Below are 18,152 nucleotides of genomic sequence, written 5' to 3'. Positions count from 1 at the left end.
CCTTAGACGATCGTGACACCCATGGACGTATTGCCAAATTCTCTAAAACAACTTTAAATTCTCTGGCAAGAGCACTGGTGGACATTCCTGCAGTCAGCAGGTGAATTGCATGCTCCCTCAAAACTTGAGACATCTGTGGCATTGTGTTGTGTGACAAAATTGCACATTTTAGAGTGGCCTTTTATTGTCCCCAGCACAAGGTGCACCCGTGTAATGATCATGCTATTTAATCATCTTCTTGATATGCCACACCTGTCAGGTGGATGGATTAACTTGGCAAAGGAGAAATACTCACTAACAGGGATGTAAACAAATTTGTGCACAACATTGAGAGAAATTATATTTTTGTGCATATGGAACATTTCTGGGATATTTTATTTCAGCTCATGAAACATGGGACCAACACTTTACATGTTGCGTTTATATTTTTGTTCAGTATGTATAAAGTTATATACTGTAGATACATTAATTTTATAGATATAGCTAGATAGTACAAAAAACAGAAATACTGACAATGTCTCGAATTTCCATCATCCAAGAAAACCTCCACATTGAAATGAACCGTCTTCAGTGACACTGAGTTGATTATACTCAAGGTTTCTACTACACTGCAGCGTGTCTGTAATTAATCTGTCACTAATTTACATTTAAATAATCTCTGAGAAGGCCTATGGGGATCTTAATTGCAAATAGCCTGGGTTCTCCTCCAATGGGCTGCATGCCTACGGTGGTATATCTGTCACAATGAGACGTGAGGTAGATGGCCCTGGGATTAGGCTTTATTAACGTGCCTGATTGGCTGGCTTTGACGGGAAAAGAAAGAAAGAAAGGTGCTTATCGGGAAAATAAAAAAGGGAAGTCCTTGATGGATTTTTAGCATAGCTAGATGAGATGAGACTGACTGTGCTGTGGTGATTGAAAAGTATTGGGGTGCATCCCAAATGATTGCCTATTCCCTATGTAGTGCACTACGATTGACCAGGGCCCATAGGGTGCCATTTGGTACGCAGCCTTGGTTCACATTTCAAAGGATAAAGCGCCAAGGATTTGTTTTCTTCTTGTTCCGTCAAGTTATCAGCGGTTGCTTTCTGCATTCATCTCAAAGGAAATTGCTGAAATGAAATCTCACCATGAGGCGGTGTATGACAAGAAGAGAAAGCTGAATTTAGTGGTTTAAACCTATTCAATTATGCTAAATAAATAAATAATCTTCCCTCCTCTTTTTCGCCTTTCCCCAGTTTGGGATATGATAAGACTAACAGGGTCTGGACAGATATCACTCCTATCACTCATTCTGTGGCGTGCTTATCATCTCGTTAAGTGCAAACGCGGCATATCTCAGAACTGAGCTGCATCTTGGCAATTAATATGGCTGAGATTAGCAACAACACTAATTTTAGAGGCTCTTAATGACGCTGTCACTGATAACACACTAAAGATTGTAATCCTACTGGCCCTCCTGGGGGAACGTAAAACACTGTGTGTGTGTGCACGTGCGTGAGTTAGGCAAATACTTGGTTTGTTTTGATCAAGCAGCCCACTAAAAGTCTGTTGCCAAAAAACGTTGAAAGAGAGAAATCAACCGTGATAAAGGTCTGAACGTGATAGAGCACTTAATTTCACAAGCTTCATTCATTAGCCACACAAAGACTGACATGAATGAGTCGAGGCAAAACAGCAAGAAATCTATGGTGTTACAATCAAAAAGCCTCTGAAAATAAAAGTTTAGGTACTTGCCAAGCTCAGATTGCAGGAGGGAGTCCACAGAAAAGTGAATTGAATAGTGGCAATTAAAACGATCTTAGAAACGCCCGCCCGCCGCACACAGCAAATGTTTTGACACTACAATCAAAGAGTATCATTAAATCTCTCCATTTCAATAGTGAAAAGGGGCATTCATCTCAGTGCGTGTGTGAATGAGAGTTCTGACTGAAATGGAAAATTGCTAGGCTCATTTCAACATATACAATATAGGGGGATTTCAATTCAGAATCTCTGTTTAGAAACATTAAACACCTGATAACATATATAAGGGAATGTAGTAGCTTGGCAGGATATCTTGTGGGGACACGTTCTCATTTTATGTAAATAAAAGTCTAGGTTGTAGGAAAAGCGAAGGGCTTATCTGTCAACTTTGACTATTAAACCCTGTGATGATATGATATCATATAAAATCAGAGTTATTTGAATTTCATGGGAGAAGAGAGAACATTCCTCGGCAGAGGAAAGGAAGGAGGAAATCGTAGAGCTTGTCCCAATTTTTTTCTTAGGCAAGATAAGACAGCATTTAGTGGTTTGCAGACAGAGCTTATGAGAACAAAGAGATTCAAATAATTCCATGCAAATAATTCCCCTCTTTTTCAAATTTCCCCGGGTTGATTTAATGGAATCCATTCATAGAGAATTAATGAAAAATATATCTGGTGATTACTGTGGTGGCGTTGCAGGGTATTACCTGTTCAGGAATGTAACACGTCCCTGCCTCTATCTCCAATGCATGCCTTTGTGTCATGAAACACCTGCCAATTGACGTGCTCAGTCAAAGGGAAGCAGGAGACTAGGTAATACTTTGAGAATTTAATTTTTTTCTGGTCTCCATTTTAGTCAATACATTTGGCCGTACAGTCAGAGAGTATGTAAAGAATTCAAAAACCCAGTTTCTATTCAATGTGAGTAAGACAGATTTACCTGCACCAATGTGTTATGACACTAAGAAAAAAATTATGTACAAAAATGAACCGTTAGAGAACATCATGACAAACTTCTATTGAATCCCAAAATAAAGAATATACTCTGAATCTAGACACAACATAGAAAAAAAATAAGAACTTACATATATAAAAGTTTAGAACACAAAACATCCAGGACCATAAGTAAGATGCAAAAAGCAAAGATGAAGTACTCGTGTGTTCTGTTGGCAAACAATGGAAGAGCTTTCCTTGTTCTGTTTGTAGTCTGCTTGGAATAAACGGCAATGCAGTTTAAATGGCTGTGAGCCCTCAGGGAAGACACTACACTAACCCTGTGCATATTAATGGAAAAGGGATGTAGATGCTGATTGGATGCTTATTCCCTTCTGCATGCCTCTCACTAAGTAATGTATAAGAGAAAACCTACACAACTTGAGTGAGGGGTGGATCCATAGAGATCCTACTAAATCAATGTTCTATATGTAATTATAAACTGGGTGGTTCGAGCCCTGAATGCTGATTGGCTGACAGCCGTGGTATATCAGACCGTATACAACGGGTATGACAAAACATGTATTTTTACTGCTCTAATTACGTTGGTAACCATTTTATAATAGCAATAAGGCACCTCTGGGGTTTGTGGTATATGGCCACGGCTAAGGGCTGTATCCAGGCACTCCGCGATGTGTCGTGCGTAAGAACAGCCCTTAGCCATGGTATATTGTCCATATACCACCCCCCCCTCGGGCCTTATTGTTTAATTATATGGGTAGATCCTCCTTCTATATTCTAATTGTCTAATTTTGGAAATATCGGCCAGTTACTTTATTTAACACTGACCATAAACTACAGAAACAACATAGGTTTGCTTAATAGAACCAAGGTCTATAAACTACAGCATACACAAAATGTGTTATGCTTTATAAAAACAAGGTCTTACAGTCTTAACAATTAATACTCACATGTCTCCATTCCCTTCGGGTCACACTCTTCCTTAGCAGTAATGATCACTCCTGGCCTGTCGTATGATTTGTCAATGGCTGCCCGGAAGCTCTCGTTGCAGCCCCGCCCCCTGATGATACGTGGGCGTGGCCTGTGGAGGTTCATTTCCCCGTTGAGTGTAACCTCGGCAACAGCAGTCTGGAGGCTCTCCAGGGAGCTGGACTTCTTGAGGCCCAGAGAGGGACCTACTGCTTCTCCTGTCGAAGAGCCTAAGGAAGGAGAAGTGGTAACACTTGACTTAGAGTGGCGATATGTAGCATTCATAAAGCATTCCTATGCATGACATAAAGACTCATAATGCCCTACATAAGTTTATATAATCTTTATAGGACTTCTTGAGGCCCAGGGAGGGTCCTACTGCTTCTCCTGTTGAAGAGTCTGATAAAGGAGAAGTCAGAATATAGGTCTAAGAACAATTGAGTTCGGTGGTGTCCTAAATGGCACCCTTATCCATACGGCCTTGGTCAAAGGTGGTGCACTATATAGGAAATAGACAAAGATTTAATGATGTGTGATATTCATTCTCTGAAAATGTGTCCTGAAACTCTATATTCTACGCTGAACTCTGATTGCTATAAATCATTTCGGTTTTCCTAGTTTCCTAAGACCGAAAGAAAATCAGATGATGTAAAACCCTGTAATTCACCATAAGAGAAGAGGGATGGGCTATAGCTTGTGGGAATTCATTTCGAAAATAAATTATCCGATGGAGTGCGTGAAACATTATGAGGGTATATTTATCTATCTTTGTAGGAGCAAGACAAATAGAAAACAGAGTAAACCCTTGTTCTCATTTCAACAATGTTTGACAATGTTTTTCAGACTGTGTAATGTGCCTGAAATGTGTGCGTGTAAACTGACTACACTTTCAAACACAGAGAGCTTCCAAATGTCTTAATACTAAAGTGTGTACAGTACTGTAGGCAAGAGTGAGCAGCCATGGTTTACAGAACATAAATTAGATTAACATAACATCACTCTGATCTAGAAGATAACAGGGCAAAGATAGGGGTGGGAGTGAGGATGGAATGCAGAGTTAGAGGGGAGAAGGGAGAAAGCGTTAGAAAAATCAGAAGTATTGTAGACTAAACACAGCCCATTCACCTCCTACTGCCGTGTCCTCCTTGATGTCACTACTCTGAACCATCCACGGAATGGCCTTTCATGCGTCTAATCCGTTGTTTAAAGCCCTTCGCAATGAGGCTTTTAAAGGACACAAACAGCCTCACTTCAAACGAGAAGATTAAGGTTGTGCAGATGGTAGATAACAGAATATCAACGCAGGGTCACACACCACGCCATACCCAAAATGGGATTGCTCTTGTATAGAGAGAATGTTAGCTATAGCCAGGTGGGCCTTTTAGAACACAGAGATTCCCAAACTGTTGCCAACACCAGCTACCTGTTAGATCTAGTAGAGATAAACATGTGTATGGAATCTTTACAAACTCATGTCAACACCAGTAACCTACCTCCTCCTCACCACACCACACACAACAAAGAAAGAAAAAGAGGTGAGAGAAGTATGACATCACAGTCTACAGAATTAAATTACGGATGGCACAAAACGGGTGGCCCCGTTCAACTAATTTCATTGAAATATGCTTCATAATGGATCCCGTTCATGCCAAATGTATGTCATTGACATGCAAATGATAAATAAACAACCACTGCAGAAGACGGGCTGTCTATTGTAAGTAACTCTAAAAGGAGATTGTATGTATGGCACAATATGAAAACGTCCTTTTATTTGCTGTTCTTGTCAGGTATAACCACCACTTAGAAAACTGTTGACATTAGCACCAGATTTACTGATAGATATGCTCTTAAGACGCCAGATCTGTAGATAGATAGCAGATTGAGTGTTGGACAGCAACCTCTTGTCTACCTCTGGAATAAACCTTTAGACAGCTATCATTATTTTTCCAATGGCTGCTGTGCGTTTGTTTAGGGTATGGAAGTGGAGCGAGACTGAGGGTATTGGTATTTCATTTTGTCAGGTGGCGTCAGTCAGTTCCCCAGAGCTCTGGCCTCACCAGATAGCCATGTTAAACAAGCAGACATTTAGATTTTCTGTCCCCATCCATTCACTTATTCTTCGTTGTGCTGCATTAACCATTAACAACCATCTTCCAACAAAACAGAATAGATTTTAAATCTGCTTCTAACCAGCTGTGTTAACAAGGAACTTTGAACAAGGAAACAGTTAATAGATAGTTGATAAACTGCTGATTGAATTAGTCTTGTCTGGGTTTTGATCACTGTTCAGTGGAAGCTGAGGACTCTAAGGACTGTGCATATGGGAATGAGGCCCACAGACCAGCATTGTCTGTTTAGACCCCTCAGGTCCAAAACACACATAGCATGTGCTGCCATGTTCCATGCAGCTTTGCTTCATGTAAACAACAAGACCCCCCCCCCCCCCCCCCCTCTCTCTCTCTCTCTCTCTCTCCACCCTCCCTCCCTCTATCCCTCCCTTCTCCACCTCTGAGGCCTGTAGCTACCATGTGGTCTCGTTTCGGCCTACTGCCCCCCATGTTTCCATCAGTCATCAATAACACCCCTGACTTGTTTTAAAGGCCCTAAATGGAGCATGGCCTGTTGCTGCTGAGCTCTCACAGTGGATCTGTGGATGAACAGACACGAAGCCAAACACAGATTAGGGATAAGAAAATAAACCCCCATCACCGAAAGAAAACAATTACGAATCTATTTCCTTCTCCCTCTTATGGAATGAATACCCCCTCTGAAAAGCATTTATAAGTCAGAGAGGAGTAGAGTGGTTGGTTGTGAAGTAATTACAGGTGATTTGAGTGGGGAGATTGGGAGAAGGAGAGGAAGTCTAAAGGACTCCAGGCGATATAGAAGGCACCATGCCAGCCCAGTACAGTAATCCATATGTGTTGCCTGCTACTGTTATCATTATTTCACAAGCAGTAGCAGCTTCAGAAGCCCGTCTTCTACTGTCTGAAAGCGCCAGGCTGCTAACCTCTACTCGATCCTTTAGCCAAGTAAACATGCAGTGGCTACGTTCGTGATTAGCCGAGAACCGTGCACTATGACAACCTATTCCATATTTAGTGCACTAGTTTGTTTTTCTACTTTTCCATTTGGCCCAGGTCAAAATTAGTGCACTTTACAGTATATAAGGAATCAGATGCCATTTGGGAGGCATCCTATAACATGTTTTTTAGACTAGGGGGTGAAATTTAACACAACCACAGATGGTCTGGTCATCCAAGCCACTAACCTCTGACCTTTACTGTGACAGAGATGTGTTTCTCCTGTCTCTCAGCGCTGCTTGGATCCATTGGTCCAGGGGTCACTGCTCCCCAAACTGGCTGTACCGAGGTCAGCCGTTAGCTGTTACTGTATGTATAAGCTGAGGCCTGTCCACAGCTCTCCATAATAACCCTGTCACAGCTAATAAAGACTCCTGTTCCCAGCAGGCCCCAGAGGACCATGCTACCAACCACTCAGATACATGGATGCATTCCAAATGGCACCATATTCCCTATATAGTGCACTACTTGTGACCAGCGCCAGTAGGTTCACCAGAGGGCCACACTGCTAACCACTCAGATGCATGCTTAAAGGAAGAGCAATTGTATGATGAAACATGACCAGTAAGTGGATCCACATCTTCCAGCTGATGGAGACAGTAAAACAGAACTTTACAGTGTGTTTGAAATGTCAGCAGGGTTACAGGCACCTTTGTGAAGCACCACCGGGAATAGGACAGCCATTTAACTGCGTTGTTCCTCAGGAAAGCAAGGCACATCTCTGATTACTGAGTTCATTTTATATGACAATGAAGGATATTTGCTCATCTTATCGTACCACCTGGGTGGAAGGGGAAATCATCTGGATTCATTTCTCAAAATAATCACTCATGTCAGATGAAGGACATGGGAGGACAGGCGGACATACAAAACAGGAATAACAGGAAATTGCAGCCTCCGGTAAGGACGTGGCATAATTCTCCATGTGCTGGAGGATGTGCCTTAATCAACATACTCCAAATGCCATGTAAATGTGAGGCTTTGGAAGCTTATGCATAAATCCAGACAAACAGAATAGAGCACACACCGAAGCCGGGCGGGTGCATGTTTGACACAATAGGATTGTGGGGGATAAACCCACGGACGGATACAACAGTTTATGGAAACACAAATGGCATCTGCCGCTCTCTCTCATCTGCCGTTCTCCGAATCTGGGAATTATCACCCTTTCGTATTCTGAATCAGGCATCACTGTCCTCTGGTCTAGAGCGGTGTGTAGTGCTACTGTCTGGGAGAAGCACAGAGGCCTCTGATTGGTCTGTGCCTTTGCCTTTGTTTTCATCTGAATCTCTCAGAACCTCTCCAGGGAGGTTTTGACTGACAGCTCTCAATATGCCAGGTCCTATCACCCAACCAACCCACGCTGCCACGTCTTCTGCTCATTGGGTAAGAAATAATACATATTCCCTATCGCAAACCGACACAGGTATGACACTCACTGCACGTTCAGAGGAGAAATAGGGGGAAGCATAAAGATGCGACACACACTTTAAAAAACTGCCACAACGCACCAGCAAATATTAGTGACCAAGATTAATGTGCAATATATTCTTACAGTAATAAGGCGAAACCAAAGGTAACCAGGAGAAGAGCGATGATCATTAAGCGTTAAAGGGAGGTATTGCAAACTATATAAATAAATCACTAGCGGTTATTACGGTAGTAGCTCCAGCAGCTCCATAGTATAATTACAATGGATGCGTCCAAAATGGTACCCTAATTCCCTATTTAGTACACACATTTTGACCAGGGCCTATAGGGCTCTGGTCAAAAGTAGTGCACTACATAGGGAACATGGTGCCATTTGGGAAGCAGCCAAGGAGCTAAAGCAATGCTCCCACCACCATTATTCACAACCACTCCATCCTTGCATGTAAAGATTTTTGTATGGACGGGGAGGACAGCAGGGACGGGGGCTCCATTATGCCTAATGTATTCAGTGTGTGGAGGGTTTAATGTGCAGCGTTAAAAGGGTAATTAAGCTAAAAATAGTCCCAGGGTGGCGTGGCGAGGCCATGTCCTGGTATCCCTTAGGAAGAGATGCGGCCCTGGGTTGACCAGGCTCCTTGTCTCTGCCAACTTCGGGGCTGCGTCCCAAATGGCACCCTATTCCCTATAAAATGGCACCCTATTCCCACCCAGGGCCCTATAAAAGTAGTAGTACACTATTTAGGGAACAGGTTGCCATTTGGGACACAAACCTGTTTCATTAGGAGGACCAGAGGACGTCCTATATCCTCCAATCCACACTGTTCTACATGTATCCTATTGTCCCCATTATCATTACTGTGACTCAACATCTCAATCAGAGGCATTGTCATTGTTTGGCTAAGTAGCCATGACATTGGTGGTGCTGGTGGTGGTGGTGACGTGAGCACAGAACTAGAATGTGTCCTATTTCTATGGACATGAGAGCAATACTCTACGTCAAAATAGCTGAGTCATATACTGAACAAAAATATAAACGCAACATGCAACAGTTTGAACGATTTTACTGAGTTACAGTTCAAATAAGGAAATCAGTCAATTGAAATAAATCTATGGATTTCACATGACTGGGCAGGGGTGCAGCCATGGGTGGGCCTGGGAGGGCATAGGCCCACCAAATTGCACACACCCTCAAAACTTGAGACATCTCTGGCATCGTGTTGTGTGACAAAACTGCACATTTGAGAGTGGCCTTTTATTGTCCCCAGCACAAGGTACACCTGTGTAATGATCATCCTGTTTAATCAGCTTCTTGATATGCCGCACCTGTCAGGTGGATGGATTATCTTGGCAAAGGAAAAAATGCTCACTAACAGGGATGTAAACAAATTTGTGCACAAATTGGAGAGAAATTAGCTTCTTCTTTTTTTTGTGATATTTTATTTCAACTCATGAAACATGGGACCAACACTTTACATATTGCATTTATATTTTTGTTCAGTATAGATTACCTGCAGTTAGGCTGTGATCCTGTACTGATCATTCAGTGAATCACTTGTATTTATTTCACTAATGTGCAATAGGTAGGAGATAGAACAGACGTTGGCTGCTGTTTCGTAAAAGTGCTGTTTGCATTGTTCAGCTCTCAACACATTCTGTGCCTGGTGAGTACACATGTTGTAGCAGACCCGTTCTAATAGAAGGTGAGGACACACTGGCTTGTCATTGATGGATTAATTCCATTCAGCTAAAGAGGCCAACTGGCATTGAGCATCTCTATTTCAAATGGAACTACATTGCCTCTCTCCTCACAACCCTACCCCACACCTTTCAGCATAATGAATGTTTTCTTCTATCATAGTCACTAGAGAACAAGCATGGTGGCAACGTTTCATACAACTGCTGCCAAACCTCTATTCAACACCATGCCACTCTCTTTTTCTCTCTCTCCAAAATATGAAATCCCTTTTTTTACTCACTGCAATTACCTCAAATGTCATTATAAATTTCTCTGGCCAAGGAATAATCAGACAAAGAGCGAAGAGAAAAACACAAAAGTGACCCTTTATGAGACAGCAGGGGTCAATAAGAATACCGCCCCTTTCCCAATCCCTTCTCTTGACCTCTGACTCCAACGCAAAAAGACGAGCCAATCAGAGATGAGCTTGTTATTCCAAAGTGACGTGCGATTAGCCGGTTCAGTGGCGGTGGTGATGAACCATACGCCCTGATTGGTGGTTAGTGCTTACCTTCCATGTTTTCTGTGCTGGGGGTGAGGTGGGGGTTAACCTCGTCAGATACTGTTAAAGAGGCATAAACAAGTGTGATTGGTTAGTTAGTGCCCACATTCCACATTCCAAATCAGAACACCATTCCAGAGCATCTCTAGTACCCTTTTCACACTATCGTGGCAACCGGAACCATACTGGCTCTGATATGGTTCCAGCAACTAGTGTGAAAAGGGTTTGAATTAGTCTTTGTGTTACTATGACCAGTCTCCAAGGCTAGCCTATTCAGCCAACATGCTGTTATCACTGTGAAGAGGGAGGAAGAGAAAGAAGTATTGAAGAGCTTTTGGAATAACAATCAGAAGCGGAGAGATATTAAAACACCATGCAGTGCTGTCGATCATTGGATTATACAGGCTGACTGGGTCTAATGTGTTAGCATATTACTCTCAGACACAGAGAGGTGTGTAGTATTCAGCCCCTTCTTTTCTGCCCCCTCAATCTTGTTCCACATCTAAATGGAATCAAACCTTAAGGTGTCTGGGCAGCTTAGTGTTTAGCACATTTTTATGGAGATGTGTCATGAAAGTCATGAAACGTTAGCAGTTGATGCTGATCTGATTTGGCACGGAGCTCCTGAAACAAGGTTAAAAAGGGGAGGAAAACCCTATTTAGAAATATTTAAAAGAAAAACGTAGTTTTGTTAAACATGCTAAGAGCTACGTGAGGGTGATTTGTCAGGTTCGAGAAGAGCTTGAGATCCCAACGGCGAGGGAACGTTCCGCTAATGCGGTTAAGCCCGGTCATGTCCCGATGCCTCATCTGACTCGTCAAGATGTGCCTGATGGGTTCCTGAGTTTCGATAATCTATCACTGACAAGCCCATCTTAATGCTCCCAGTGATGCTTGGAGGCATCACTGGACAAAACTGTATATTCAACAACAGCTAGCATAAAGCTTTCGATAAGTGATCTTGCTTTTTCCTCACTCATCAAATTCTCATTAGAGAAAAAAAAAACGGAATTGCTGACAGCACTTAGCAGCACAATTAAAAAGCTTTTTGATGAACCATGATAGTGTGTCCCTTTTCGATGATGAGACTTTTAGCTACTAAGATATGGGAGCTTCAGGTTACGGTTTTCAGCTTCCTATGGACTTCTCATCAGATCTAAACACTTCCTCCAATCATTTTAACTTTAATTGATATAGAAAACATAATGCACTTAACAATGATCAGGATCTGCTGTATAATAGCTAATTAGTCAGTGAAACCCATCCATCGGCCTGAGTGGATTATTATATTTTTCACAGAAAGGGACTAAGTCTTAGTTTGAGGACTCTGGATTTGTGGTGAACTTTTAGACCTTTTAGAGTTAGAGGGAAACTGCTATGCCAGTCCCTGGAGGATAGAAGTCCTGTCAGGTCGAGACTCTAGATACCTAAAGACATAAAAATGTCTGTTATCTGTCATGATAACTCAATGATGCGAGGTACAGAGCCTGGTGGTCCTTTGGGGAGTGGATCGAAGTGTTCCTCACTATGTTTCTCGTCAAGAATAGCATTCTATCCCACATCACCTGTCTGTCTATTCCCATCCCCAGGATCCTTCACAAAGCACCAAAACTGTACTCTGACCCTAATGGTCATGTTCCAGGACAATTGTTCCTATCCATCTCCAAGGGCCAAGAAAAAAATAGGGTTTTGTAAAGTCACTGCAAATAATTTACACATGTTTCACAATGGGCCACTGGGCACAGGTTTACAATGCCACATGTTAAGGGACAGAGGGGAATGTGGAAGGGGGGTTGAAGGAAGACCCAGGGGTTTGGAGTGTTGGTATTAACCGACCAGGTGCGTACAGTAGTTATTACCTAGGTCCATGCTCTTGGACTTGTACAGTAGTTATTACCTAGGTCCATTCTCTTCAAATTGTACAGTAGTTATTACCTAGGTCCATTCTCTTATACTTGTACAGTAGTTATTAACTAGGTCCATGATCTTGGACTTGTAAAGTAGTTATTACCTAGGTCCATGCTCTTGGACTTGTACAGTAGTTATTACCTAGGTCCATGCTCTTAGACTTGTACAGTAGTTATTACCTAGGTCCATGCTCATGGACTTGTAAAGTAGTTATTACATAGGTCCATTCTCTTCAAATTCTACAGTAGTTATTACCTAGGTCCATTCTCTTAGACTTGTACAGTAGTTATTAACTAGGTCCTTGCTCTTGGACTTGTAAAGTAGTTATTACCTAGATCCATGCTCTTGGACTTGTACAGTAGTTATTACCTAGGTCCATGCTCTTGGACAGTAGCTATTACCTAGGTCCATGCTCTTGGACAGTAGTTATTAACTAGGTCCATGCTCTTGGACTTGTAAAATAGTTATTACCTAGGTCCATGCACTTGTACTTGTAAAGTAGTTATTACCTAGGTCCATGCTATTGGACTTGTACAGTAGTTATTACCTAGGTCCATTCTCTTGGACATGTACAGTAGTTATTACCTAGGTCCATTCTCTTGGACGTGTGCAGTAGTTATTACCTAGGTCCATGCTCTTGGACTTGTACAGTAGTTATTAACTAGGTCCATGCTCTTGGACTTGTAAAGTAGTTATTACCTAGGTCCATGCTCTTGGACTTGTACAGTAGTTATTACCTAGGTCCATGCTCTTGGACTTGTACAGTAGTTATTACCTAGGTCCATGCTCTTGAACTTGTACAGTAGTTATTACCTAGGTCCATGCTCTTGGACTTGTACAGTAGTTATTACCTAGGTCCATGCTCTTGGACTTGTACAGTAGTTATTACCTAGGTCCATGCTCTTGAACTTGTACAGTAGTTATTACCTAGGTCCATGCTCTTGGACTTGTACAATAGTTATTACCTAGGTCCATGCTCTTGGACTTGCGCGTCTTGATGATCTCAAGCTGATTGGCATTGTCACCAAACTGTTTGGTGCGTTTCTCTGACATGCTCTGGCGTCCAAACCCCTCTCTCTGAAAGGAATCTTCTGGGTCTTCTGTGTCCGGACTGAGGGAGCTGGGGGAGAGATGGAGAAAGAGAGGAGAGGACAGGAATGAGAGACTGAAGATGAAGGAGTGTGTGTTGGTGGTCTCAGTTAGTCACCATTCAGAAACACATTCAGTACATCAATTGCAATCCACATCTCTGCTCTAAATAAGTATATTACTAGTTAGTCCCCTGTAGCTCAGTTGGTAGAGCATGGCGCTTGCAATGCCAGGGTTGTGGGTTCGTTTCCCACGGGGGGCCAGTATGAACAATTTATGCACTCACTAACTGTAAGTCGCTCTGGATAAGAGTGTCTGCTAAATGACTAAAAATGTAAAAAAATTTAACAATATATGGTTATCACATGATGTTGTTAAGCTTGCTTATCAAAACATGATAAAGGATACCTACTACACAGATATACACCCCTTTGGTTTAACTGCTATAAAATAGAGACTTGGCTCTAGACACTATGAGCAGGCCAAACGAAGCATGAAATGGATGATCAAATCTCTAAATTAGTATTCACACTCATACACAATATGCCTCCCCTTGGCTTCTAGAACAATGGGGAGGGGATTTGATCAGAACAGCAGATAAAGAACTTCAGTGGTGCCAGTGTCCAAACATCCACACACACACACAGCTGCCTGCTCTGCTGTGCTCTGTAGTGACTGCTCTCATCAAAGACACCTCCACCTCCACAGAGTTCGCAGGGGGAGATACGTGGGTGTGATGCTCAGCGAGGTGGTGCTCTGCTGGGGTCACAACCACTCAATATCCCCCTGTCAGGGGCAGTGGTGGGCACAGCCCTCCATAGCGTGCTCTCTTTGAGCGGCCCTATCTCTGTCTGGATCTTAATTGGAAACAGGAGAGGAGCAGGAGAGGGGGCAGGCTAGGCGAGCCAGAGACCAATATTTGCATGCCAAAGAGAAAGACACAATTAAGTTGAGAAAACGTTCCAATTAGAGCAAAGATAGAGGGAGGAGAGACATGGACACTGATGAGCACAGATAAACATCTCTCTCTCTCTCTCTCTCTCTCTCTCTCTCTCTCTCTCTCTCTCTCTCTCTCTCTCTCTCTCTCTCTCTCTCTCTCTCTCAATTCAGTATATTTTATTGACATGGAAAGTAAACACTTACATTGTCAAAGTAATCATACAGTATAGCGACGATGGTCAAAGACAGGAATATACTAGACTGTCGGTAATGACAAAATAATAATAATAGTGTGTTGTAATACAGCAATTTTCTCTCTCTCCATCACCACCCTACCTCTCTCTCCCTCTCGTTCTCTCTCTTAGAGAACACTCTTCAGAGTAGAGCCTTCCCTAGGGCTTTATGAAGTAACTTCCACTGTGTAGTAGAGAAGTGGGTCTCTGTGGCGGTAGCATTTGTCTTTAATTTTTAATTTTTATTTTTTTCACCTTTATTTAACCAGGTAAGCCAGTTGAGAACAGGTTCTCATTTACAACTGCGACCTGGCCAAGATAAAGCAAAGCAGTGCAATAAAAACAACACAGAGTTACATATGGGGTAAAAAACATAAAGTCAAAAATACAACAGAAAATATATATACAGTGTGTGCAAATGTAACAAGTTATGGAGGTAAGGCAATAAATAGGCTATAGTGCAGAATAATTACAATAGTATTAACACTGGAATGCTAGATGTGCAAGAGATTATGTGCAAATAGAGATACTGGGGTGCAAAAGAGCAAAATAAATAACAATATAGGGATGAGGTAGTTGGGTGGGCTAATTTCAGATGGGCTGTGTACAGGTGCAGTGATCGGTAAGGTGCTCTGACAACTGATGCTTAAAGTTATTGAGGGAGATAAGAGTCTCCAGCTTCAGAGATTTTTGCAATTCGTTCCAGTCATTGGCAGCAGAGAACTGGAAGGAATGGCGGCCAAAGGAGGTGTTGGCTTTGGGAATGACCAGTGAGATATACCTGCTGGAGCGCAGACTACGGGTGGGTGCTGCTATGGTGACCAATGAGCTAAGATAAGGCGGGGATTTGCCTAGCAGTGATTTATAGATGGCCTGGAGCCAGTGGGTTTGACGACGAACATGTAGTGAGGACCAGCCAACAAGAGCGTACAGGTCACAGTGGTGGGTAGTGTATGGGGCTTTGGAGACAAAACGGATGGCACTGTGATAGACTACATCCAATTTGCTGAGTAGAGTGTTGGAGGCTATTTTGTAAATGACATCGCCGAAGTCAAGGATCGGTAGGATAGTCAGTTTTACGAGGGCATGTTTGGCAGCATGAGTGAAGGAGGCTTTGTTGTGAAATAGGAAGCCGATTCTAGATTTAACTTTGGATTGGAGATTCTTTATGTGAGTCTGGAAGTTGAGTTTACAGTCTAACCAGACACCTAGGTATTTGTAGTTGTCCACATACTCTAGGTCAGACCCGTCGAGAGTGGTGATTCTAGTCGGGTGGGCGGGTGCCAGCAGCGTTCGATTGAAAAGCATGCATTTAGTTTTACTAGTGTTTAAGAGCAGTTGGAGGCTACTGAAGGATTGTTGTATGGCATTGAAGCTCGTTTGGAGGTTTGTTAACACAGTGTCCAATGAAGGGCCAGATGTATACAAAATGGTGTCGTCTGCGTAGAGGTGGATCTGAGAGTCACCAGCAGCAAGAGCAACATCATTGATATACACAGAGAAAAGTGTCGGCCCAAGAATTGAACCCTGTGGCACCCCCATAGAGACTGCCATAGGTCCAGACAACAGGCCCTCCGATTTGACACACTGAACTCTATCTGAGAAGTAGTTGGTGAACCAGGCGAGGCAGTCATTTGAGAAACCAAGGCTATTTAGTCTGCCAATAAGAATGTGGTGGTTGACAGAGTCGAAAGCCTTGGCCAGGTCGATGAAGACGGCTGCACAGTACTGTCTATTATCAATCGCGGTTATAATATCGTTTAGGACCTTGAGCGTGGCTGAAGTGCACCCGTGACCAGCTCGGAAACCGACAATTTCGTTGCGACAATTTCGGCGGCTAGTTTTAGAAAGAAAGGGTCCAGATTGTCTAGCCCAGCTGATTTGTAGGGGTCCAGATTTTGCAGCGCTTTCAAAACATCAGCTGTCTGAATTTGTGTGAAGGAGAAGCGGGGGGGGGGGGGGGGGCATGGGCAAGTTGCAGCAGAGGGTGCAGAGTTGGTGGACGGGTTAGTGGTAGCCAGATGGAAAGCATGGCCAGCTGTAGCAAAATGCTTGTTGAAATTCTCGATTATTGTAGATTTATCGGTGGTGATAGTGTTTCCTAGCCTCAGTGCAGTGGGCAGCTGGGAGGAAGTGCTCTTATTCTCCATGGACTTTACAGTGTCCCAAAACTTTTTGGAGTTAGTGCTACAGGATGCAAATTTCTGTTTGAAAAAGTTAGCCTTTGCTTTCCTGACTGCTTGTGTATATTGGTTCCTAACTTCCCTGAAAAGTTGCATATCGCGGGGGCTATTTGATGCTAATGCTGTACGCCACAGGATGTTTTTGTGCTGGTCAAGGGCAGTCAAGTCTGAGGAGAACCAGGGGCTATATCGGTTCTTAGTTCTGTATTTTTTGAATGGGGCATGTTTATTTAAGATTGAGAGGAAATTACTTTTAAGGAACAACCAGGCATCCTCTACTGACGGAATGAGATCTATATCCATCCAGGATACCTGGGCCAGGTCAATTAGGAAGGCCTGCTCGCTAAAGTGTTTTAGGGAGCGTTTGACAGTGATGAGGGGTGGTCGTTTGACCGCGGACCCGTTACGGACGCAGGCAATAAGGCAGTGATCGCTGAGATCCTGGTTGAAGACAGCTGAGGTGTATTTAGAGGGTAAGTTAGTCAGGATGATATCTATGAGGGTACCCATGTTTACGGATTTAGGGTTGTACCTGGTAGGTTCGTTGATAATTTGCGTGAGGTTGAGGGCATCTAGCTTGGATTGTAGGATGGCTGGGGTATTAAGCATATCCCAATTTAGGTCACCAAGCAGTACAAACTCTGAGGATAAATGGGGGGCAATCAATTCACATATGGTGTCCAGGGCACAGCTGGGGGCTGAGGGGGGTCTGTAGCAAGCGGCAACAGTGAGAGACTTATTTCTGGAAAGGTGGATTTTTAGAAGTAGAAGCTCAAACTGTTTGGGCACAGACCTGGATAGTATGATAGAGCTCTGCAGGCTATCTCTACAGTAGATTGCAACTCCACCCCCTTTGGCAGTTCTATCTAGACGGAAAATGTTATAGTTGGGGATGGACATTTCAGAATTTTTGGTGGCCTTCCTGAGCCAGGATTCAGACACTGCTAGAACATCAGGGTTGGCAGAGTGTGCTAACGCAGTGAATAACTCAAACTTAGGAAGAAGACTTCTGATATTTATGTGCAAGAAACCAAGACTTTTGCGATTACAGAAGTCATCAAATGATAGCGCCTGGGGAGTAGGAGTGATACTGAGGGCTGCAGGGCCTGGGTTAGCCTCTACATCACCAGAGGAACAGAGGAGGACTAGAATAAGGATACGGCTAAAGGCTTTAAGAACTGGTCTTCTAGTGCGTTGGGTACATAGAATAAAGGGGGCAGATTTCCGGGTGTTATAGAAAAGATTCAGGGCATTATGTACAGACAAGGATATGGAAGGATATGAGTAAAGTGGAGGTAAACCTAAGCGTTGGGTAACAATGAAAGAGATAGCATCGCTGGAGGCATCAATTGAGTCGGTCTCCGCGTGTATAGGGGGA

The 18,152-nt window shown here is 43.0% G+C and overlaps 1 protein-coding gene across 1 annotated transcript in view; it reads right to left on the bottom strand.

Annotated features, from left to right (window-relative positions):
• The window catches only part of LOC311108900 (partitioning defective 3 homolog), a gene marked incomplete at its 3' end in the record, with an annotated part of 333,622 nt that overhangs the window by 63,613 nt on the left and 251,857 nt on the right, over window positions 1-18,152 (bottom strand). Inside the window, exons 16-18 of the mRNA XM_084151692.1 lie at window positions 13,296-13,450; window positions 10,432-10,482; window positions 3,653-3,901 (exon numbers count right to left, since the gene is read on the bottom strand). Of these exons, the coding sequence (XP_084007818.1) occupies window positions 3,653-3,901; window positions 10,432-10,482; window positions 13,296-13,450 (455 nt within the window). The remainder of the gene's footprint in view (window positions 1-3,652; window positions 3,902-10,431; window positions 10,483-13,295; window positions 13,451-18,152) is intronic.

The sequence above is a fragment of the Coregonus lavaretus genome (genome assembly GCF_964263955.1).
Source record: "Coregonus lavaretus genome assembly, chromosome: 34".
Classification (NCBI taxonomy): Eukaryota; Metazoa; Chordata; class Actinopteri; order Salmoniformes; family Salmonidae; genus Coregonus; species Coregonus lavaretus.
The sequence above is the reverse complement of the archived record's forward strand: the minus strand, read 5'-3'. Positions and strand labels throughout refer to the sequence as shown.